Here is a 26441-nt window from a genome sequence, read left to right as displayed (position 1 = left end):
TGAGGGCCGAGAAAGTTGGTCGAGTCGTTTTTCATGCTTAGTGACAAATGAGCAAAACCGATTCCAAATGCAGCGCACTCTTATCTGCCTTTAGTCACAGATTTGGGGCTGACCGTACATCAGACCGTAACCAAGGCAATAAAGTTGAAAAGAGGAGACAGAACAGCGGCTACTGATATCTAGCAGTCTACCAAGTAACCTTGTCTATTCAAACCGGTTGCTGCACTAGGGGGTTGCTTTTCTGCACAAATGGCCGAGGTCTCAATACGAACGCTACTGAAATATGCAATAGGACAGCGCTGATCGCATACGGGATTAAATCGCTTCATCGTTAGTCTCTTGCAGTCGCTCGCAATCTTTAAGCAGCTTCAATTATAGCAGGGAAGATTTTTAGTGGCAACCCCAAAAAACTTAATTACGTCGAAACTTTCCTCCAAAAAAAAAAACACTGGGATTACATATAGTAACCCGAAATCGCCTCACGTACGACCCGTCACTGCTGTTTAAGGAACAATGTCGTTGTCTTGAGCTCCCAGCAACGGGAGCCTTCAGGATGAAATTTTGCTGAAATTGACGAAGATCTGTTTTCTTTGGGTACGATCGGAAATAACGAGTGGAGACGAATGAACCAACTAAACAAACAAGTGATCACTCGCTTTATCATGCATCGATTTCGCATTGATTCCGCAAGAGTCCAGAATTTACGAGCTATACTATATATGTACAGGTTCGACATCCCGGAAAAATTTGGGTAGATGTTTGTTGCTCCCTGATATAATCTTTTTATATCTAGCAAATCTCTCAAATCAAATTTATAGACTTAACAAGTCTCGTATAGTACGTATGACGCGGCATTTTCAATGGCTATATATATGCTCTTCGACAGTAAGATATTATCTTGTTGATCTGTATACGTGAAATTTTGGCACAGATGAAGGTGATTAAGTAAGATATGATTTGAAATTAAAATCAACGTTACTCCGGGACATCACCAAGGCTTAACGTTTTTTTTGCTATGCTTTGTTTATAACAGTTACGTATTACATTGCTAATGAACATATCATGACGATTTTATAGGTTTCGGTTGATATACCTATTCTCTTCCTAAGAAGCCACCAAGGCTTCAGGATTTTATGTTCAACTTTATATAATTTCCTACGTTAATAATAATAACATAATGAAAACAATCATTGTCATATTAATTCTGTTTCTATGACGTCATAAAAGTAGATTTTTCCATTTCATTAATCTTTTTTGACAATAGATATTTGCTATGTTTCTTAACATGAATGAGAATGAATCAGGGAGTTTTTTTTTTTAATATTAAAATTAAGTTTACATTTTTCATCTCAGTTTTCTAAATAACATGTCTTGGAAATTTGCTCACATAGTAACTAGTAATTTTTAAAACGGATTTCCATCCCATTGTTATATAAACAAAGCAATTAGATCCAGGAGATCTAAGAAAAATGTCAATCTTAGGTATAGGCATATATATTGCATTTTTATTAACTTCGTCGACGTATATTAATAGAACATTATATTATACCTTTACTCTTCAAACGTCACTTTTTACTCGAAAACAAAAATTAGGTATATACGTATATATATATATATATATATATATATATATATATATTGTATAAGTGTATTGCATTCCAGTTCAGCCCAATTAGAATTAATTTAATCGGCTGCTATCTTGTCGCTGGAGAAACGTTTTTCGCCCAAATCTCCCCAAAAAGAGCAGTTTTCACAACTTTCTTTCGTAGGATATATGTATATGAGAGAATCCTGCAAAAAAAAAATAAAAAAATAGCAATAATTCCACAAAAATACGAATTAACATTATGCTCTGGAGAATGGAGAAACGAGTTCATCTCTCATCCAATCAGTTTCACTTCACACAGAGCCATATATATTATTATTATATTTTTACGAACATATATATGGATATAGTTGAATGTATGTAAACAGGCCCTAACGTACGCTTCATTTCCTTGTACCATTATTTGAAACTTAACTTCCTTGTTCATAGGAAGAGATTAATATAGAAAAACATTTGTTGAAAGAGGATGAAACAGATGAGACCATTAATAAAACATAACAAACAAACAAACTTTTTTTCACCCAAAATTATTCAATCGTATGCCAGTGGTCCCTTGACGGTGTTAAATTCCCATCAATTTCGCATAGCTTCTGGCGGAGCTGCGAATTTTGCTTTGCCGCAGGATGAATTTGGAGTAGTACTACATCGAAAAAATGTTCTCTAGGGGTACCAGAAAAAAGGAAAGGTTTCGCATAAGGTTATTGGCATAACACCTACCCTTGATCCGTTGGCGTACATGTTGGTTTCGCACGTTCTCTTGGATTATGTATGCAAATTCAACAATTGCTACTGAGATTAGATATATTAGGCTTAACTAGGCTAGTTAAGTTTGACTATAAGTTACCTTGCTGAAGTGAATTCGGATAGTTACAATGAATCTGTTATGACAGACAATTGTGGAATACTGAGCAAAAATGGCTGGCCACAGGCCGCAATTTACCTTTGACAGGCCGAGTGTTCAGACCACTGGACAAGTCCGTGTCCTTTAACTAAGACAGTATGTATGATGGCTTGGAGTTATAGCAATGTAGTATCATGATTGAAAATTTAGCATCAGATACGTTGCGTAGACCATGCGATATTTGCAGCGTCTCCAGAGCAGCTTTGGAGTACCTTAAGAGATAGATATTACTGTTAACGATAGCATTTTGTAGGCGGGATTACACTAAAATGTTCTAATATTCCCGTTGTTTTTCAGGCAGAGAGTCCGGAGGCGAAAATCGAGCGCGAGACTATGCTCGATGAAAAGCCTCAACGTCTTGGTGAATTACATTTCCGATTACGTTATTGTGCCAGCAAGCAGGCACTATTCGTCACGATTAACAAATGTTGCGGGCTACCTCCTGCGAAGGATCCGGCTGCAGGGTCGTCAGATCCATATGTCAAACTCCAACTGTTACCCGACAAACAACACAAGGTCAGTTGTTACAATTCCGTTATCCGCTTGCCACTGGTTTATGGGTCAGCTCCCGTGTGTCGAGCAAAAATCATCGAGTCGTCTTTATCCTTTGTTCTTATCAGCATCTTTCGATGTTTTATATGCTCGATTGGACCACTCAAGTGTGTGTATTCATTCATTCATTCATCATTCAGCTCAAACCTTGCATCTGTGCATGACACAGAAGACACATAGTGAGTGAGGTTAACGCGTTCAAAACTATGTGAATCTATTAAGTTGCCCGAATAGGCAAATCTAGAAAGCTATTTTGTCAACCAAGACACAGATTCAGGGAGCGAGTATTCAATTAGCTTCCACCTTATCGCTGCCGCCACAGTTGCCATTTCAACTTGTGCGCTGCGGTAGAAGTTGACACCCATCGAGGCATCGCACCGATCGAGTCTCGTCACCAACGATAGATGTCTTATGCCCCTATCGGCTATCAATATCTTCGGGCTGTTTTTCGGTCCTGTGGTCTGTGAGGCATGTTCTCGACTGAAGAGACGAAACGTGACCTATACTGTACGTACCACTGCATTGTAAACATAGAAGATCTGGGCGTCGAGGGAGTGCTTCGGAACGAACAGGCCAGCCAGACGGCCCAAACTTATCCGGACAGCACGACGCAGACGGGCTAGCCATGAAAGACCCGTGAGACAAACCTCTGGCTAGTCTGATTCCATAAGAAAAGACAATAGTAGGGCAGCGTCGTGTTGTACTGAGAAGGAGGGATGATCAGACTTGACCCATCCTTTCAGGCGTCTCTGTTATCCCTCAGACTAACGTGCACTTTCTGCTGTCACTGGAACTGGCAGGCAAATCTCTTACCTTCTGATAGGAGAGAGATTCCACGAGAGTTGACTTGTTTACCACGAGCGTGAGGTGTACAGCGGGTCCAAAACATCTCTAAATTACCGAACTACGGAATCCAACATGTAAACACAAGGACGTTATTTTCTAGCTTCCCTTGTTTAGACTTCTCAATGTGGACACAAATATGAGACGTTTAATTCGACTATATTCGAACAGTGTACTCGTACAATACAATACACCCGTAATATGAAAGTCGCCATTGGATATATATGGTTGAAGCGTATTTACACTTCGCCTTCTAGCATCAGCCACTAACACCAAATAGTAGTCACCTTCACGCCTATGGGTTATCGAAATAGACCGTATACGTAAAGATTTTTATGTCTATGAATATCCAGAATAAAGAGCTGGCTGCATTGGCAAATTGGCTTTAAAATCGCTTACGGCAGAAAGGCGCTGGGCTAGATAATTTCGGAAGAGACCGACTCGGCTAGTGTCAGTCGTCGTATTCAGCTCAGAAATGGGTTCAACATCGTGACTTTTTTAAAATCGATTCTACAGATTTGAAGGACTTTTTACGAATCTTTGAAGGTACGGTAATGAACATATCTACTGATTGTAAGTACAGCCCGACGTAAAAATTATACAGTTATACAGAAGACTAACGAATGTTAAATAATGACTGTTGAGTTATTTGGGCTTGGAAAGCAAGCTCAAATGGCTTGGCGTATAGTTAAAGGGAGCGTCATTTATAATGTAGTGCTCTACACTATCTGTATGAGTATTTACAGTTTTCGGCCTTTCTGTCAAAAACGGCTCCATTTGCATCATGAAAAATTGATAATCTTAGTAACTACTTGCGTATAAGTTGGAAAAATGCCTGGCGTCCTTCCTTTTGTCTAATTTACTCGCTTTCAAAAGGCCACTGTAGTATTTATCACGCCGACTTATGTATATATCCTTAGAATTACTGATAACCCTCTTGCAATACTGGGCAAACAAGTCTATACTTTAGATGCACTTGAGAAATTATACAAAGAAAGACATCGGTTTAGGAAACCCGGCGCACAATATATTGGAAAAGCCTTTTGTTGACTAACGTATCCCAAAAGAGAGACCTGAGGATCGCGATTAAATGGCAGCTTGTAAATTTATGCCCATATAAACTATTTTTCGAAAGACCACCAAACCGCTGGAAATCACTGCCATGATGACATTTGCGTGCAACACTGACAAACAACAAATGACAAACATGTTATAGCTTGCCATACATCGGATTTAATATATGCGCAGCTTAGGCTGCAGACTAATAGCCCAAAAACCTTTAAAACTAGCCCACCATAAAATCTTTATTACCTTTAATGGCCGCAACAGGGTCCGTACTCATGCTTCACGGCTTTTTGCTACATCGGTGATCACGTTAATTATGTTCAGTGAGAAATTTCATTATTTTGTGTATTTGCTTCAACAGATGAAGTAGTAGCTCACATTAAAAAGTTCGTTTGTAAGATACACGCTGTCCCGTAATCACTAACAAAGAAGCACGATACCTCTAGAGCCCCGATGAGTGAAGCATAAAATCATTGCACAATATAGGTAAACAAAGATACACGACCATTATATACTTGCAGATGTTCTTTATATTTACTAAATCTTTTACGGCCATTTTTACAGTTCATTGACTTTCGTTTCGCTAATATTACGTATGTTACGCTAATACTATTACGTCTGCCGCCTTTGATATGACTATTTTATTTCAGGACGGCTTTTCGTTTCCTTCTAATCCGTACCTTTAGGCCATATTTATTCGTATTGAGGCCTTAATCATTTACACAAGTATCCCTACTTTTTGTTAGTCAGAGATCCTGCGTGGATATTGTTTAGTGGGAATGTGTGTTTCGATCGGCAGAGCTTATTGATGGCTCTAAGGCAAATGTAGTTCAATACGTTCCTAGACATCATCAATCGACACAGATTGATTTTCTTAAGTTTGAATATGTGCCTCTGTTCTGAAATGCATCGGGGTACGAGAAGGTGCATTTGCGTAAATAACCGTGCAGCACGTATGTGTACATGTTAAGCTCCGCTGAACATACCGATACGAAGTAAACTGGGGTAAACGTCGTAATGAACAGTGGTTCCATCCGGAGGATATCTTTTAGCATTTGGGCGACGCTTTTGGGTAATCTTCCGCCCCTCGCGAAGGTAGTACTTGTACATCGGCTGGATCTATCCTTAAGCTATTTGTTCGGAACCGAATATGGCAAGCTTAACGTGTTACTATACCCAAAATCATCATGTTCACTCCCAAATCATTGGTTTTCATTGCAATTATGTTTTGAAGAAGGGAAAGAAGTGCTTGAGAAGCTTCTCAAGCAATATGTTAGTATGTTAGTTAGTAGACATAAAATAATATCCTCTCTCCTACACGGGTTGCGTCGTGTGTGTTACAGTCGTATATATTTAGATGAATTTGCGAGCTGTATGTCATTTCTCCCTCTTTTTGGCGTCTGACAGTGTGGCGTCTCTCGAGCTTAACTTGTAATAGGCTGTGATTTAAACCTTTTTGGGTAAGAAGAACGAGAAGCAACTTCTACCAAAATAGAGTCGTTCTAAATGAAAACTCTGCTTATTGCTGCACAAATTGGGCCATCAAAGCTCTCGCTCCACGTTACGACGTACTATTCCTTAGACGTACCCGTAAACGATATAGGAAACTGGCTAAAATTTTAAAAACTGATCTTCTTCAGTTTTGAATGCACGATCATAGGTTAACGCCTTTATAATCCAGCCGTTAATTTTGGGAACCTTACAGCACCTACTCTACGGATACAAACATGTATACAATCATTGGATAATTGTGTGGGACTGGGTCAGGCTATAAATTTAGGATAAATTTTCGGTTTCCTAACCTCTTGAAAGCAGTTGCTACGTTTTGCTTTAAAAATGTTCAAGAACCGGGAACTTAACTAGACAACTTGAGCAAATGATGTTAACTAAGATTCTACGCAGTTTATATATGAATAATATACAAATCGTCATTTGCTTACAATGGGATTCCGATAGCACAAACATTCTCGACTTCAATGACAATCAAAGTTATGGACACTTCTGCCCTGCACACAATTCTCTCGCACAATAAAAAGCACTGACCCAGCCAATCTTATCAAAGGAAACATTATAGAGTTCGAAATAGACTGAAAACAACCGATGGGCAACATATGTAATATGTCACAGGCGTCACGTATCTAGGAAGGCATTTAGGTTTCTGTTAAACGAAAAGGCAATGCCGAGTCGAGTCTGACTACAGAGCGGACCTGACGTCGTATGTTGCCCAGGCTCTTTGAGAAGCATTCAATGGTACTGATAATGGTATCGTATGTGACGTAATGCACCAGCAAAGGCGTCGAACCGGCTGGTGAGCTAAATCTCAGTCCTTCCTCGCACGACATACTGTGCAGAAAGAAACATCTCGTAGCTACTTCATTTAGGAAAGCTTACAATTTTGACTTCTGCTACATCAACGTTACTAGTGCTGCTGCTGCTGCTGCAAAAAAAAAAAGGAAAAGAGCACATCTGCTGTAGCTATATGTTCGACATGGTATCCCAGAAAGAGATCTCTAAGCTTTAGATCGTGCACTGTGTGCGGTTTTAATTTGAAAATATTGTCATATGATAAGCTTCAGTTTTGGCTAATATAATAAAGCATAAAAGAAGATCGCCGGTCAATTTGAAAAATTTATCGTATAGACGATGTATGCATCATAGCTATTTCAAAAATATTTGATTTTTAACCATGCCTTCAGCTATAAAGTGACTCTGTACCGTTCTGGCCATTAAAATCTATTTAAATGTCTCCCTTATATTTAAGAATATAAGAATATTAAATATTCACTATACAGTTAATGACTGCGTGCCCTGTAATTTCAAAATCTGATTTCAGGATTTGAGATCTATACGGTCGTCATGACTGTATAATTCAACTAAATTAGCCATATTTTTGAGCATCTTAAACGTAATTTCGATCTGCCCCGGAACAAGTCTCAGGCTCACTTAGAAGTGTTCAGAAGATAGGAGGTTATTAGGAGCTGAGGAGTGGACTATATAGGAGGTGAAACTGTTTTTCTGGATCAAAGCCTAAGAACGACTGTTAAGCAGCTCGACTTCGACGCATACACAAAGATCTGAGACGGCCAGCAAAATGAGTTGTCGGAATTTTCCTTCCAGTTACAACAACAACAGTAAGAGTAGCAGAAGCGGCAGCAAAAAAAAAAGAAGAGATTGCGAGACTCCATATATTTTTATCGTCTGGTTGTGTTCGGAAGCAACTATACTATACACAATTATGAGACAGCTGCGGATGCCGAAGTGGGTGCTAGCGGGGTTAGCTGGCCGCATCCTTCCAAATAAACTCGCCACCGACACACTGCCATTACCGCGATTCCATAACCGCTAGCCATTCCCGACATAACTGCCTCTATCGCCATAGCTTTGGCCGTCTCCGAAGGCATGCGCGAAGACGCGTCACAAAAGCTAACGGATAGGAACCCCACACATTACAGACGTGAAATGCGACGACCCGCCATTTTATACTTACGTTTTCGGTAAAAATAGGAGAGTGTCCATAGCGCCTCCGGCTGCTGCTGCTGGTGCCATCGCCACGGCAACGAAGAGCAAAGCCTCCTCCTACATACAGAGATGAGAAGGAGTCAACAACAGCTAGCAAAAATTTTACGTTAACGACAATAAAAGCAATCGGGTCGCAACAGAGGGTGCATTGGGGAGACCAATGCGGGTAGAAAGGATAGATTGTCCTTTTGGCTTTTATAGAAATAGGTGGAGCTCGCGGAAGGCCAAGCGCTGCGCTCCAGGTGGAAATCTAAAGTTGTAAGCTAGCCCCAAGGTACAAACCCTCAATTTTTACTAGTTGGAGTTGTTGCTCAATGTACTTTAATGCGCCTATTTTTTTTCTAGACGTGCAAACGTATCTACTCCTTACAACTCTACACAATCGGTGTCGATCGTCTTCATTTGAAAAATGAAAACCCTTTTCTTATAAAATAAAGCACTTAAAAAACCGCCAGGCACAGAATAGTAACATTCAAACATGATCTTAACACCGCCTTGCGCTTGTCGAAGACATGTGTGTTTACCGAATTCATTATCCCCTTACGTCACACAGATACTAACTTCAAATAAATTAATGTTTCTACTAGAAACAATGGTTTCAAAAAATAATCGGCGAGCGACAATTCACAATAACTGTTTATGGTTTCGTCCCGCCTTCTGTGTGCGTGAGAAACGTAAGTATGTTTAGACTTGTGTGAGAGATATCAAACGAATATTGAATATCCCTCCTTGCCATGGGCAAGCGACGGTTCATTAAATGCGAGGTACAGTACCCTCAGAAAACTACCAACCCTTACGTCCTAGAGAAGGGCGACCTCACCGGATAGCGAGTCAGTATGGTAAAAAGTCGCATGAAAACAAACTACGCTGGCAGAGGACCGAGCCAGCGCCGAAGGTCTTCAGAGGATTCAAAAAAAGCTGTTTCAAACCTCGCTCAACACTTTCCGGTTCTGGTGACCCGGTGGGACCTTTGGTCCTACGAAGCTGTCCTTTAATTCCCTACTTCCGTATGCTACGAAAGAAAGTCCGTTCAAGGGAGGGCGACAGGATTTGCATAAAAGTTAACTGACACTCTTACACCTTGACCGAGATCATCTTGAAGGCTGTGCTAGTAAACCAAAAACTAACAGATTTCACTACAGCCATGTTTATTCGAGGGCCTAATTAAAAAGGTCAGATTTTGTCGCAGGTAGGATCATCACCCAAAACTTTGCTTAACTATCCAAACATATATTTGAAGCTCGGGAAAAGCCATAACCGTTAAACGGCTAGTTTCGGAGTCTTGCGACAGTGAAATAAATACCGACTAATTCGTTACACGTTAATGCAAGCGGCTTACTGAGCGATCTACGTAGATTGCTTCAGATTAGGTCTCTACTTGGAAACTGCATAATGAAAATGCTGTTGACCTTGAAGATTCGTAGTACATAGCGCATGTTTAACTTTATAATAAATGATTCGTCTGCTCTAAAAAATGGCGGCTGTCCTATAGAAAAATGTATATCTATTTCGGCCTTGTACCCTCATGGTGTGCTTCCTGCAACAAATACGTTGCAAGGGCCTAAACGTATGCGTGAATTTAATTGTTTTACCTTTTAATTATACCTTAGTCAATAGAAGCTCCAAAAAAGCGGAAAAAACGAGTGTAACAGACTAGCTTTTTATACAAGCAATACTGTATCATTGTAAATTTTGGGTATTATGTGCACGCGTCCATGAATGATATCAAGGGGGAACGAACACTTGATTATTGTCGATAGCAGCACTTCTGATTCAAGTGGGTGCATATGTCGCTAGATACCTCTAGTCTAGTATTTGTCGGATTCTCTGGATTATACCGTAATGAAATTTAGAAACAGTAAATACGAGCGTAAATTCTCTCAAACAGCCCTAGTTGTTGTTATTCAGAATAACTCATATTACGCTAAAAATCTGAAAATATGTTTATCTAAAAGTCAGTAGATGGCTCTGCACGAGGTGAGAATTTTGCTACTCTAATGGATATATAATAACAGCATATCTCAAACACAGACTGAACCAGTCTGACATGTGCTCTCATTTCCTTCAAGTTAACTAAGCTCTATAATAATTAGAAGGGAATATACAGGACTAAAAAAGACTACCACAATACAGATATTTGCTTGATTTTTTCTACCCGTCCCAATATACGCGTTTGACTGGCTAACCATCCAGGCCATCTTATCTGCAACAGAGTTTTCGAGCCAGTCTCTGATCCATTAGAACCATCCAATTCAAAAGACCTACTTTCGGTCTCTTCCAAATGGGGTCACTACGTGAGACAAGCTCCAAGTGATAGCTGAGGAATGAGAGAGCGGATATGCCAACGGAAGTGACGTCAACAGCGCCAGATTGAGAAATACACCACGGGACAATGCCAGCGATGCCGCTACTGGGAACGATGACCACGACAACGCCGCGGGCAGTTTCAGTTCTACCAATACTACTGGCTCTTGTAGAGCTGTAACGGCCACTACAAAACCAGGCAAGGCCCCTAACCCAGTAGGCATGGGCAAGCAGGCAAACCAGAAGCTACGCTGCCTGCGCGACAGCTAAAACAGAAAGTTAGCGAAATAAGCGGCCTTACAGCATAATATTAGAATAGATGGTCGCTGTCTACCGCTACGAAATGGTACGCACGTAGACAGACAGGCAGGTAGGTGGGCAGGCAGGAGGGCGAGCAGCTGTGTAGTTGATAAGGGCGATTTATTGTCGGAGTTACCACTTTGGCTGAGGTGAGGGCTTGGAACAAGAGAACTTTTTTACAAACCAGGCTGCTCTAAAGGAAGCATGTTGTTAGTCGCTGCAATGGCGGTTAAAACAAGGGCCATCGTTCAGATCTTGGCTGGAATACGTTGCCTGAAGAGTTTTGCCTACTAATAGAAAGCTATACGTATCTCTCAACCAGAAATGGAAATACAGACCTTCTACGCGAGGCGACGACAGTAGATTCAGCAATGAATTTAGTTAGCTAGAACATCTATAGCATTTTATATCCCATACATTCGAAGTATATGTTTTTACAATTGCTAAACGTATATCATAAGTCATTCTTCCTTTTTTTTTCAGAATGAGATAGTTATTTTTTTATTTGGTTGTCCTGTATGTGTATGCCAAGCACTTATTAATAATAGGAAAATACATAATCGGGATTAGTTTTTGATTAAATATCAGGCTACGTACTTTAAAAATATCCTCCAGCGGGATTTACTCGAATCGTATTTTTTAATAATAAAGTACAGTCACCGCTGATTTTGTCCCCCTACAGACGATGCTCGAATATTGACGAACTAATTACGCAAGGCATGTGTGAGACGATCGAGGTTCTCAGCGTTACCAAGAATAGCGATTAAGGGTACCGTAACTGAATCAATTGTCCTATTGACAAAAAAAGCCACTGTGTCTAAACTGACGATCTTCTACACGCGCTCTTCTTTAGCCTTAGGCGAGGCTCACGTTGGTTTTGTATTTCTAACGAATCGTTAATGCCATATGCTAAACGCAGGTAGGCATGTCGTTGCCTGATTTAAGGCTCCGGCTTTCTGCTCGCAAATGCCTTTAACAACCTGCTCATTTGATGCTAGATAGTGGCGCACACAGAAAAGCTGCGATACCAGGTCATCTCTACATGTCAATGTGTACTAGAACTCTATAGCTTTCCAATGGTCGGAATTACATTTCTGGGTGAATAAACTCCGTGTCGCATCGATATGATCTAAAATAGAAACGTAATCTATTCGAGATAGTAGCTGTTTTCACACAGTTACAATGGAACAGCACAAGTAAGAGTTTAAGATATCCTATACAAACAGACGACTATGAAACGAATATGTGATAGCCATTTTTCTTCTGCCAAAAAAAAATTACCAGAGATTTTTTTACAATAACTAAAAAAACTTACACAACATCTACTTCACGTAGGCTATCCATTTCGTCAGGTTGTATTATTTTTGCTTTTGTAATGTCCACGTCGACTGCTACTGAATTTTGCCGCTGTATGTGATTGTGTTTTCGCTCGATTGGCTTTTGATCACCACATCAAAGTCAACACGATTCCCTCCTGGTGATTCAGATCGAAATGAAAGAAACCAGATTATTTCTACATCAGCGATGAGCTTAGATCATTTTCCTAGTTGTGATGTTCATTACCGTACAAATACGTGCTGCTTTCTTCTTATAGAAACAGTTGGTTTATTAAAGCATATTGAAGACAAGCCTAGGTCTATGGAAGAGACGTTACCGAACATCGAAAATTCTGAAGTTATGCTACGACATATCAGCTGAATGAAACTGACGCAATTACACTTTCGACAGAAATAAATGTTCTTTCTTATAAAAAAATGTGGTCTGAATCCAAAAAGGAAAGATCCATATACGATGCGATGACATCGTGATTGTAGTATGCTCCTTTCGATATCTCTTTCTTCCCGTCGATCGCTATTCGCAATCCACGATAGCCCCCTAGTAGCGTGCATACTCGGCGTGTGACGTAAATGTTGCTTGAAGATTGATGATTCCTACTGGGAATAGATGCGGTGAATTCTGCCCCTTAGTTACTAATTTTAATCGTGTTATGAAGCGCCAAAGGTAAAATAACGACGAATATCAACTTTTACGCCAAACGAAGCCAACTTACCCTAACTGTGCACTAGGTCCGGAGTCCTTTCACAAACTACACAAAAATCGCAGATAATAAAAGTGTTATTTTCAAACGGCACTCTATCAAAAGATGTAACGCCCTATAGGCCTGTGATATTTTATTAGAACTACAGTCATAGCCTTTTTCCATTGCGAGGGTATAACAAGTCTGCTAGCAGGTTACGAATTTAAAACGAGCTAGACTAGCGTTTATTTATGGGCAGCATACCATGAACGCTCGTAACCTTGTTTAAGCGAGATAAAAAAAAAAAGCCCCAAAAGTTTCATTTCCGTTGTACATCACATCGCTTGAGATATGCCTTCCACTCTCATGCTTCATTGTATCCAACGCATTGTTGCTTTTGCCCGTTAGCCGCAAAGGATAGCATTTCTAAACACGGCGAAATCCCTGCCACAGCGTAGGATTTAAATGAAGATTGTAGTTAGTTCAATTGAGGAAATCCTACAAGTATGTAAAGTCATTGACAAATCAGTTTCGCGCACCTTCGATTTCAATCAAAAATATCTCTTTCTAAAAATTTCTAAAAAGAAAATTCTAATGATGATTTTTTCTAATTTTTAATGTGATAACGTCCGCTAGAAAAGGGAGCTAAGCCACTTACTGAGACGTGTGGCTGTACGGTGGCTGTTTACTACGACATGCATGAACATCCGAGCCATTACGCATAATTCAGGTATCCGATTTTGTCTTCTTCAGTTCATAGGAAGACATAGACGTTCGATGACAACGACGTTTTTGCGACCACAGATTATATTAAAGGAAATCTCAATGATTTTTATGCTCCTTTGACAATACGTAAATTCGTGTACGGGGTTACGAAAAGAGGTATCCATAAGGACCCTCCGACATCGTATCGAATAAGAGTGGTTGTAGCCATCGTAAACCAGGTAGAAAACCTTGGTTGAACTGTACACAAAGGTCTGCGTGTTTGAAACGACCTGAACTATTTCAAGGTTGAAAAGTTGAAGACGAGGAAGAGGTTAACTGATAAACCTCATTTCTAGATATTGGATGACAATGCTCAACATGTGTACAAGCATTCGGCCAAAACATCCTACGTGTCCTATGTGACCCAGCGGATTAGAGATTCGGACATATGGTGTAGGCTGTGATTTTTATCCGCAATGTAGGAGCTCTACATTTTGTCATCGGTTTATGGAAAAGCGCAAATACAATCAGATAATTCAGAAGAAAATTGTTTATTTATGTATTAAAAGCGGTACCTGGATAGGAACTATGTGATCACGTGTAACAGGACACTATGTTATACGGCAAAGTATACCTCTGAGATATTTATTGTTAATGGTGGTATTAAAGCTTGTTGTGGCCTGGAAATTCGCCTGATTTGGGTCCGGTCGAACATATACGCCATTATATCGAAGAGCGAATCAGGGCCACAAAGAAAATGATGGCCATCTCACAACTCAAGAACGCAGTGCTCTGAGTATGGGTCCAGGATCGAAGCGCGACGGAGATGTTCTACCGGCAGTATCGTCATGTAAACAATCTTTCAAAACAATAACGGGACAACTTTTATCGAAATAAAATAGCACACACAAGTTTAGCTTTAATGTAGAGCTATCATCGATCAAAACTCGACGATAAGTTACATTTCTATTTAATTGGCCAACTATTGTATATCTACTTATACGTCTTATACGTCATGCTGCTGTGAAATGGGGATATTTCAGCATCGCGCTGGTATTAAAGGTATGCATAAATACATCTCTATAGATAGTATCATATGTGGGAAGATGCAGTAATTTCACTAAAGCTTACAACTTCTCAGCTATTTTCGTGATTAAATAAGCAGTTTGACACATTACTCTGTGAGAAAAAATTGTTCAGTATTGCCAAGGCTGAGCATTAAGGACTCTACTTTCACGTAAAGCAGGTTGTAGGTCGTTCGTTCATAGATGATTCCTAGGACACTAGGAGATGCTAGAGTGTGGTCAGAGTCTACTCTGTAAACACAATTACGTCAACGCAGTTACGACATAATATGCTTATAAGACTTCAAAGTGTGACTTTTATTGTTATTTTTACTCGCTTGTTGAGCAAATAGGCAAACCTTAATAATGATGGCAACAACACGTGTGAGATGGAGGTTTGCTGAAGTTTAGACGCTTCCTCAATACGTGCATTGTTTAAGAGGCACATGCTAGCAAAAACTGCTCTCATATAGATTTTACTAACGGCGTATGGTGCTAAGCCACCGTTGTTACAAATGCCAGCTAATACTTGAGTAGACGGACTTCGATTCTGAGCCGCTCTATTCGGAACACAGAAGCCGCACATATCGAAGACCTAAATAGCCTATATAACGTATCAACGGAATTATTCATTTCACTAACGGTAAATGACGACTCGCCGATTTTATCGTTTCTATGGGCCACATAGCTATGCAGCCAGATCCCCTGTGTATAATGCTATCACTCCATTGTCTCAGGTTGGGGAAAAATTAGTGTAAAACATTTTCTGTATAGCTAAGATTCTCATATCTTTCTCAATTTGGCGTTTGTTTATTTTTCATTGAATAGGTGAAGACTCGTGTAGTACGTAAGACGACAAATCCTGTCTATGACGAAGACTTCACGTTCTATGGCGTTACGGCTAATCAGGCCGTGACTGGCACACTTCACTTTGTCGTACTGAGCTTTGATCGATACTCACGTGACGATGTAATTGGGGAGGTTCTTTGCCCGGTGGCAGAGCTCATCGACGGTGATACGACCTTGCACGATCAGGAAAGGGCATTTGTCAAAGAGATTGTGCCCAGGCATTTCAAGGTGAGTACTATTCGTAATGTACTGTATTCAAGTGTATTGTGTACTGTATTGTGATTCTTTGTGGGAAAGACAAAACCCAGTACGTACGCTGTGTTTTGCTTCACCTATGTACTCTAAGCATCAATAGTATGTAGTACAAGCTCCAAAAAATACGAACGCTTACTACCGCCGGCGTTATTTGCAGCAGCAGCAGCATTCGCCATGAATGCTTGTAGGACCTGACGGAGAAAGTCGCTTCCTTGTGGGATCCATTCAGCTACCAATACCAATGATGTTTAATGGCAGTACTATTAGCTCAAAATTACTATGTTGAACTAGTTGTCGGTAATTTTTGTGGGCAAATCTCGGGCAGGGAAAGCGGCCCTCGACGATGCGCTGAAAGAGCACAGTCGGCCAGCGAAACAGGCTGAGTTGTGATTGGTATGCACGCTTTGAGTGATGATGACAACACTGGAATTAGTGTTCTTCCGTCGCACCCAATGGTTATCGCCGTGCAGTCATCCCAGCCATTCACAAACCCAATTGGGTAGATCTGTGTTTTCTATTTAGTACAATTGTATACGCCTTATTAACCTATTAGCTTTTGTGATTACTACGTTCCATCGAAGAATAATAGTTTCTTTCATAATATAGCGATAGACTTAGATTCAAAGCTATGATATAAACGACTGATTCAAACCGCGGCCCCAAACATTCATCTCTATGAGAAGACAGTATCCAACAATTAAGCTTTTTTCATCTCTTTCGAATTGCCATAATAGAAGTACTTCCATGACAGAATAAAGAAAGCCGAAATACGAAGCGGAATTGAACAGGTCCCTAGTAAAAGACGTAAAGGAGCAAAATGGTGTCGTTTTTATTTCTCTCGTTTCAGCTATCGATAGTTTGAGTGCTTGCTCCCAATGGCAGGTGTACCAATTGTGAAGACAATGTCACCCATTTACTGCATGCAAAATAATCGTCTCCGAAGACATGTACGCATCTTTCAAGTTGATGGAACCCCGCTCAAGTCAACGTGCGTTGTTATCACGACAGTATGCGTTTAGCGTAGAATAAGATCATTCCATCTACTTAACGCAACGTTTATTACATGCGTCAACTTCGTTACCTTTACCTATCTCAAAAAAATAAGAGGGAACACGCAGTCAGACCTTTTGTGTCCTATTGTAGGCTTCAACCTATCCATATGGAGTGCTTTGTCAAATTCTCCCGGCTAAATGTCACATGCGCGCCATATCTTAAATGCATTCTAAGCCCAGGCCAAGCCGCTAAATGTCAACCGCGTCTAAACATGAAATTGAACATGGATACTTCTGTCATCATCGTAATTGTGACTTCATGTATATGATTTCCTTCGGATTCCGCTCTGGGAAGTTTCGACATTTCAGAACTAGCTTCAATAGACAGTTGGTTATTCTCAGACTGGCACACTTCTTATAGGCTCACACCTTTGCTCACAAGAAACCTAGCCGATTGTGACTGTCCTATACTCGTTTTGCATGGGCTGGACCACTGCGTCAGTTCATGTTATTCCAATAGCTGCTTCTACTTGTACCTCATGGACTGAATAGGTTTGTGTGCTCAAAGGTCGCAGCTAAACGAAGATCTGTTCTGTCCATCTGGTGGACGAGTCAATTCAACAAATCATTTTCTCCTACGTTGCTGAAAGGTAGTCTGAAGTCAGGCGTCTGTAGTAGCCCTCGTATTTTTTGAATATTGTAACAGCCATAATAATCAAACAAGCGTACTATTTTGTTCTCGTAACATAAACGCTTCATTTTTCTGCATTTCCAATACACTGTAGTTAGTGTGAGAGTTTAGTCACCCGTACGGCTTCGGTTTAATTATCGTTATTTCAGTTTAATATTCGTTATTATTATAAATATCTTGTTTTTCAGATCAAAAGTGCCGGCCGTGGGGAGCTGCTCGTTTCGCTGTGCCATCAACCAGCAGCGAATCGGCTGACCGTTGTGATTCTCAAGGCGCGGAACCTGCCTAAGGTTGACGACAGCGGACTATGCGGTCAGTGTTGCGATAAAACGATGTATTAATGATCAATAAGTGCCTATATATATTAAGCTGTTACCAGCAAATCAGTGAATCTTTAAATTAAGCTACCTTTGAGCGGATCGCCAACAATGAATTTTGGTCGGTAGTACTCTAACTTTTTAGAAACTCGTAACATTGATTAAGCTTATCCCAGGCGAAATAAGTTGTTTAGGAAAAGCTTCGTTATGTGTCGAAAATCGACGCTCAGTGGCCGATATTTCGTTCCTCGAAGGCCACAGTGATGCAGAAACACATTAAAGATTGACGAATTCATCAAAAAAAAAAAAAAAAAGCATTGGGCTAGAGCGATGTACATCAAAGGCGAAAACGTCTCAAGAACGAAGATTGGAGTGTTAAAAACCAGCGAAAAGGTGGCTAGATATCGGGATTCGTAGGAATGCAGATCGCTATCTCGAGGTGCTCAAGAGACTCACGAACCGTTAACACGGCAATCGGAAGCATGCAGTCTGTTTACTTAATGACAACGTCAGACCTCCTTACAATGCCTTGTCGCAAAAATTAACGTTGGCCTCAACCAGCTAGTAGTTGCGATCCTCGTCCGCGTAATCAAATAGCCCTCCATACCTTAAAAACAACCCATCGTAGATTTTCTTTGAGAAAAAGAACTACATATATAGCCGTTCGAAAGATACCGCAGCGCTTGAACAATTCTGTAAAAAGTAAAGGCGAATATTTCTAACGCGTGTGAAAAAGTTCTACCCTAACTAACTTAAAACTTCACTTTCAAAGCTCGTCGGATTTACTTACATTCGCCCATTAAATAAGGTCTCAAAGATATATGTATTGTTATCATAAAGAGATTTTCAGCTTCGGTTGACTAATCGTTAGGCGCTAACGATCGAGCTGCGTTTCTATTGCAATATAGATCGACATATATATTTTTTCACACCAAATTAGCCTATGTGTCTACCGATGTGTCGTTGTCATCACAACTGGTATCAGCGAGAGGAGAAAGCGGTAAATTTAAAAATATACGAAATATTCATCCAAGTAGCGATCATAAAACACTGACGGAGTGTGAAAGAAGTCGCCGTTGAACCTGCTCTAAACTACTCGAGGCGTATGCAGTAGGATAAAATGTCGGAACGGCGCGCGTCTTCGGATGATCGCATAGGCGTCCCTCTAAGCTAGCTGCTTGATTTCAATCAGATAAGAATAACCTATTGTGAGGACGCACTACCTGTAATTCATATGGGAATATATGGACTGTTCGCGCAAAAAAACGGTTTCAATTAGAGCGTGTCGAGTTGTCGTTTTAATCCGAAACGTTCGAACTAAGCATCAAGAAATCGAGCGAGTGCGATGATTCTGTGAAACGCGCCACGTATCACCTGCAAGATTTGTGGATCAATAGGTTATAGGAAACGCCGACCCAATGCGGGTGGTTCCAACAGGGCAAATAGAACAGGTTCCGCTGTGTTTCCCAGAGCTGTAAGAATATGTCATGGATGATTATAGTACAGGAAACCATGTCCGGTTTTCAAGTGACTGTTATCGCAGGTCTGAAGATTTGACAGCATCAAGTGAACCAGTCTGAACAAAAAGTGAAATGACGGAAATAACCATTTTTCGCCGCTCTTCGGAAATTGACAGATATAAGTATTTTCTGTCGCTACTTTTATACAGCAATGAGGTATGTCAATGTGGCGTCACTACAATCGTGCCTCAAGCGTACATTATTCAGAAGTTCGGAGGTGTCTCAAGCACTAAATCGACACACAATAAAAACTTTGCGATAGATATGTTCTTTGACACGTGTGATGATGACGACGACGACGACGGGCGTAAGGGTCATGTGTGTGCGCCACCTAAATTTAACTCCTCCCGCCTCCTTCGTTGACGTAAACGAGTTCATACCCATGCGATGACGATGGAACTCCACTAGAGTGGCAGCAAGCTATTGCGTACATCGTGATTTTCGAATATTCCACCGCGCACCTGAGCCGAACCCCTTACTCATTACCCTCAAGAGTATAACTTGCTCTGTGTGTGCATATGGTACGTTTGCCTGAATATGAAATGACAACCTTAAGGGCAGTCGGAATTCTAGGTTGCACAAACTTCTGGCATCGGTGACAACACGAACACGTCTTGCGACAAAAAATTTACAATTTAATCGTATGTAGCCGTTATGGCAATCGTGCGTGCATGGGGATCAGCAGGAAAATTAAAAATCAAAAGAAATTTAGTAATAATGCAGTCTCTCAAATAAAATTTAGTCAAGAATATTTAATCACCAAATTCTGCCTAGGCCAATAAAAATTGCAATCACTATTTCCGCTAACGGTAAGGAAATTTAGCGAGCGAAGAGCGCCTCGACATAGTCCTCGTCTAACATGTGTTTCTGGGTTGGCTTTCGGTCGCTTAACTCTGTGTGGTAACCGACGCGTCCTTGGCCTTTCGAGAGATTGGTACGTTGGACAGACCCGACTAACCTAACTTGACCCGATGTTAAGCGTCGTTGCAGTGGTCGTGATTGTTGTGGTAATTTGTTTCGTTGCAATTCGTCCTAAAGCAAGAGTACACAGGGTGCACCCATTGATGGAGCACTCGTAAGCCCAGCTTTTGTTAATCAATCAGGCCGTTACGTACGAAAGGACATCTTGATCGCTTCCTAACGATGAAAAACCGAACTTAAAGACAGTGTTGACAAAAATCATTCACTGTAAGTTACTTATATCCACAGATATTAGAGGGCTAGTCAAGCGACAAATCATTTAAAGAGAATAACAGCTCTTATATTGTTCACGTTGGAAACTACTTCTGTTGTTTTTACACCTATAACGCTACATACATGCATATGTTCAAATCATGATAACTACAATGCCATTTATATCTGTGCTACTATCAACTAACTTACTAAATTGCCATGAAAGCCGTTTCGTGGCAATTTAGTAAGTTTTTGCAACCGATTTTTGGTTTATAAGCAGATGTCAACTATAAATATTTCCCCAGGTGTCAGCGTCCACTATCCGAAAGCGTCACATATACATTAGAAATGAGCAAGTTTCGAAAACAATAAGAAATATAAAGAAATCAATCTTTGAAAGAAGCTCTGATGTTCGCACAAGGTAGCTGGCTCTTATTTGGACATTACTGTAATTAAGCTAACTTCGTTAGAACAAGAAAATACAATAATAAAAATAGAAAAAGTAATAAACATAATTCAAGCCTCTATATTGCATACAGAGTCTATAACCACACTTACAATACTTGTTTGTTTATTAATAATAAGGTACGATTTCAAAAATCATCGCTTTTAATTTTAGGTCAGGTACACCTCAGCGAAACATTGAAACAAGCTTATTCCTGACTGTCGCATCGAACTCTTGTCCATTATTTGCTCACGGTTAGGCTGAAAGGCATCGGACTCCCTTCTGTTCTGGTTCAGCACTCACAGAATCAAGTTAGCCGGACTAATGACGTACGTTTTTTTCTCACACAGAACACCAACAACTCAAACACAGGGTCAAACAATCAGTTTTTTCACAATCCATAAGAGTCTACGGGCGGTCCCCTTTAACAAGTCACACTTAGAGTATTCGTTTTACTTAGTCGTCCACAATTAAGTTACGTAAGCACGGCCAAACGCACAAATATACCAATGCTTAGTTTCTCAATTGTTTCAACGTTTTCTTCTTAGTAGATTATCCTATGTCACGTGTTCGATGTCTTTCATCATGGTAGAGTCTCATCACTTTTAGACCAAAATCCAATTAATCCTATTAGAAAATTGTGCGTTTGGTCACAACTGCCTTCAGCGCTACTACTACGAGGATGTACAGTCATGAATATTTTTATTTTTCAAATAAAGGTTTATTAGTTATATTTTTTTTTATTATTGTGTTTTCCTAATTTAAAATTATACAATAGTTATAAAATTAGATATTTAATATTGAATAATTTTTTAATTCATTTACTTTAATTATTATAATAATATTAATAATTTATTTAATATTATCTTTAATTTTTATTATTGAAATAATTTCTTTTGTAAAGATACCTTTACGGGTAAAAATTTTAATGATTTTTCGAAAAAGACAATTAATATCCTATTTAAATATAGCTTTAGTAGATTTACCGACACCCTCTAATACCACCCCACCCTATACGCTGCATTTCAGCTTCATCAATTTACCAAAAAACGCTTTATATATATACATATATATATATATACATGGAGTAACAACTTTTTTGAGTGCTGTACTTTCGTTATTGTTTTAATTGCGACTAAGTAGAGTCGTTAGCTTTATTCTACTTTGTCCACTCGACAACGCAAAATACAATTCTTGCTTTCGTTTTAGGCAGTTTTCATCGCAGCAGATAGCTATCAACTTCCGCAAGGTACCCATAGCAGGAAGCAAAACAACGCCGCAGCAACGGCAACAACAATAATGAAAACTCTAAATAAATGAAAATGACTTCAATTTTTGGCCTCATTTGCCCATTTAGACGGCCATTTGTATCTATGGCTCTTCCCATCTTATCCAGTATAGGAAATGTTTAAGGAACTATCCCATTTTCCACTGCGTCCCATGTGCGAAATTATCACCGCCCTTAGCAGTGACAATGACAATATTTTCGCAGTGTTAGGGTGAGCAACATCGATTTTCCTTTTTGTGTTCCATCCGCGCCTTCTACATAGCATCACCCCACTGCACCACACGCACTCCGCTGTAACGATGAACACAGGGATGTGCCCCGGCTCAGAGCGGGAAAATGAAGTAAAGGCAACGGTCGTACCCCTCTTCGTTCATTTACTGCATACTAGCGAGCGAGAGGCCAAACGAGGCCAAAGCTTATCACCACATACCGTAGCTGTTAGGACGCGTTCAATAATGAAGACGAAATGTAAAGGGGGCTAGCCAGAACAAATACATGAGTAAGAGTACTAGGTTCTTACAGCCAGCCAGCCATTGCCGTCTAGAGCCATCATTGGACTGAGGTGGGTTTGGCAAGCGTACTGGGAGTGTGTATGGTTGGCTTAGCCACGGCCAGGGTCAAATGAACCGGCAGAATACCGCGATAGAAAACACACATTCGCCCTAGTCCATAACAGGCCGTTGCCTGTGGCCATCGCTTCTCTTACTTGGGTCCTGCTCATAAGCTTATAAAGGGTTTTTTCATCAATGGTGTTTCTTGTCTCGCAGCCCAGGATCTGCGATCTGTTAGAGACCCATGAAAGGGAGTGTACGAAGTGAAAGCCAATGGGCACCTGCATTCATCCCAAGTGGCTTTGGACTTAGAAGGAAATAACTGAGGGACTGGAGTGAATAGCCTAGCGAAAACGGCGGAGGTAAGCATGGACGTGGAGAAAATGCAAAAGCAAGAGGGGTGGAATGATGGCTGGCAACGATTCTCCATCTGCTACATGAATTTTTTGATGTGGGAAGCAGATATGTTCTTGTGTACATAGAGTAAACTGGGAGCAGGACGACTACGACAGCCTAAGAAAAAGAACAAGATATTACTTTTCCAAGCACAAAATAGTTCATGCTTCGAACAAATAATAATTCGTTCACAAAACACACTTGATAAACACTCTTGGGCACATAACTTAATAAGACGGCTGAAGAATAACGAAATGTTTGACAAGTTATAATACTGATCGGGTGGAATTTACCAAGTTTGTATTACTTGGAAAAAGATCCGTAGGATGAAATAGAGTGTCGTACTGTTTGTTTTACCTTTTCGACTTTTTTGACTAAGAAACTGGGGAGTTGTTACGATGATATGCTTCTACGATATTACGCCAGATACAAGAGTATTTTAATGGTCCTCCACAGATGTTAGTGGCTGTATCTTCGTTCTAACGATGTGTAGGTTGTATTAGGTTGTTGTTATTGGATGTCGATTTGACATCGCCTCCGTCAAAATAGATCCCGAAATGAACAAGTACTGCCATGGCAAACTTAATCAAAATGATGACGTCGCTCTGTTCAAGACTCTTCCCGCGTAAACCTTTACGGAAAACTCGAAAATAGACACTCCCATGGAAGTCAATCTCGTATTGTCTCCTTGATACTATAGTAGAAAGACCCCAGAATATCATTTTTTCGTCGGCTGTCTTCTTCCACTGGTAAAAGAATTACACCCCTCAAAAAAGTGAGTTTATATTTGAAGTATAAACTAAAAGACACTCGGGTCCTATTAGGATATCGGGTACAGCTGAACACCATATGGTACTTGACAATGTTTTGATTTGCTTCTGTACTATTCAAGGATCTTTTACATAAAATATGCAAGGAGCTTATTATATGTATCATATATAAAACATTCTCAACAATCTATCCACCTAAACGTCATATATTTCGCCTAAATTTTCTCCACAGCCTAAGACGATTTGCGTTTAATTCCGACCTACATAGGTTTCATAGGCGTAACGGAAATACTTTTTTTAGTTTAATTCGCTCTTATTTGCTCTCGCTAGACGGATGTTGAAAGCAATACCTGAAACGTTTTATCTTAACGAATGTACATAAGAACAGTATATTATTTGACAATTTACCTAACACTAGCTACCTAAACGTCCTGTTGTTAGATAATGAATCCATAATCCAGGCCAGACATATAATACTATAGAAATTAACCAACTGTACTATAACTCCAATCGTTAGTTTATAGTGATACTCGAAGTTACACCTACCTGATCCTGTTGGCGCTCGGACGCTTTTGAACGAACAGCGTCACTCGACCTACTACTACTATCAATTTTAGTGAAAAAAATTATTTTTCGCTGATCTTTTACTGCCGCCGCTATTTCTGCAGCCGGCAAGTCTCAACGGGGGATGAGAAAACTGGAAGGAGTGTCTGTATGACTGAGGCAATGAGTAAGCCGAGAGAGGATTCGCTGCGAGAGAATCTTTGCGTTCAAGGACCGAAAGCTGTGGCAAGATGAGCTTTCTGTTGATGTATAGGTGTCTACATGCATTTAAAGATGTTACCTTTGCAAAGAGTTAAGAACCTTAGAAATGCCCCGCTCGATCATTCTCTTTAGCACGTTCACTGTTAATCGCATTGACGAGAATAGGTGGTTATGTTGTTGAAGTATTGGAAATTAGAGGTAAGAGTGGAGATAACACCATGGGTCTCCCGTACACCCTATCGGCTACGTGTATAAACCGATTAGTATACCAAAGGTTGCCGGCGAAATAAAAACGCGTGCATGACGTGATGAGAGCTGTAAAACCAGGAAAACCAATATTGACGCCGATAACAATAATAAATAAACACATATTAATTAGCGAAATGAGAAGTTTACGTTTATTGCTAAATTGTATTCATTTATTTTATTATCAATATAAATTCCTAACGTCTGATAGTAAATAAACGTGGATACTCAGTTGGTGCCTGTCGCCATGTTGTTAACGGCTATGAGCATTTCAACCATGCTATTTTTTATAGACTGGCATGGCATGTAACTGGCCGGATCTTTGCCTAAAAGTTAAACAGTTTGTTATAAAATAACGTTATTTTCTCCAGGCAATAGTGACCATAATGTAAACCTCTAAAGCGCTTCCAAAAGGGATTTATTTACACGATTACATAGAGGAACGTACGCCTACGTACAGTTTGGTAAATGAAGAAGCACAACGTTTACAACTGTCGCAGTGTTATATATAATATCTTAAAGTCGAATTCAAACTTCCAACGGCTCTTCATTGCAGCACCTGTTGATCTAAATCATATTGCTGGGTCGCTTGTAGATTTAACTTCAATGTTCCTTGAAGTAATCTTTTTCCAGGCAACTTTTTACTGGGCTTTGTACGGTTAGGCAGGACGGATTTTTTTAAAGCTATTTTTGCTACATAAGAACTTGTTCGCTAGCCCACAACTTGCATTTGTCTTGATGTTGACTGTGTGCTTGCCAACATTCGCAAATGGTAATGTTTTCCTTCTGCGGACCTACGGCTTTCTTTTGGGGGGATTATATGTATTCTGTTCATCCAAATAAAAGTGTGCCTTCGAAATGGTTTTTTGTCCTTCTAGTCTGTTGGTCCTCAAAAAAGCTATGCTGTCTTACTTGACCGTGTTAGTCTCGCGGACTTTATCTTGTGTCTTTAAACGCAAGGTACGCTGGTAACTACAAGTTACATACAGCAACTGAGTTCAACTAACTGTTATGTGCTAGGACGAAGTAGTAGGTCGTGGATCATCATGGTAAAAACTGCCAAAAATTATAACTCGGATCTTTGCAGTAGAAAAAGATTCAATAAAGAACGATAACGATTAATGAATTCTTCTGTTAAAGCCAACACAAAAATTTACTATTTTAAAAAATTCGGCAACATTGATATCAGCATAGGAAAATCACACAAAACAAACATAAGTAAGTTAGATAAACTTCGCTGGAATATAAAAACTTTCTAATATCTGTAAAGATATTGTGGGTGCGGCGTAGTGAATGCCATAATTAGC

The 26441-nt window shown here is 40.0% G+C and overlaps 1 protein-coding gene and 1 long non-coding RNA gene across 3 annotated transcripts in view; one reads left to right on the top strand and one right to left on the bottom strand.

Moving 5' to 3' along the window:
- The window catches only part of Syt4 (Synaptotagmin 4), an 82000-nt gene that overhangs the window by 44596 nt on the left and 10963 nt on the right, over window positions 1-26441 (top strand). Inside the window, exons 5-8 of one of the 2 annotated variants that reach the window (XR_002684068.2) lie at window positions 2805-3023; window positions 15705-15953; window positions 17852-17975; window positions 21293-21447. Coding sequence is in view for 1 of the 2 variants with exons in the window: in XM_022843875.2 (XP_022699610.1) it covers window positions 2805-3023; window positions 15705-15953; window positions 17852-17975 (592 nt within the window). In the remaining variant the exon portion in view is untranslated. The remainder of the gene's footprint in view (window positions 1-2804; window positions 3024-15704; window positions 15954-17851; window positions 17976-21292; window positions 21448-26441) is intronic. The other variant, XM_022843875.2, reaches the window with a different exon arrangement.
- Window positions 1660-24902, bottom strand: LOC147752685 (uncharacterized). Its single transcript, XR_015313425.1, has 4 exons — window positions 24670-24902; window positions 8455-8543; window positions 3873-3963; window positions 1660-1791 (listed from the first exon to the last, which is right to left on the bottom strand). It is a non-coding gene; the product is annotated as an uncharacterized LOC147752685 (long non-coding RNA).

This window comes from Varroa jacobsoni, unplaced genomic scaffold, assembly GCF_002532875.2.
Source record: "Varroa jacobsoni isolate VJ856 unplaced genomic scaffold, vjacob_1.0 scaffold_1080, whole genome shotgun sequence".
In the NCBI taxonomy this organism is placed as follows: Eukaryota; Metazoa; Arthropoda; class Arachnida; order Mesostigmata; family Varroidae; genus Varroa; species Varroa jacobsoni.
Note: the sequence above shows the minus strand (reverse complement) of the source record. Positions and strands in the feature narration are given on the sequence as shown.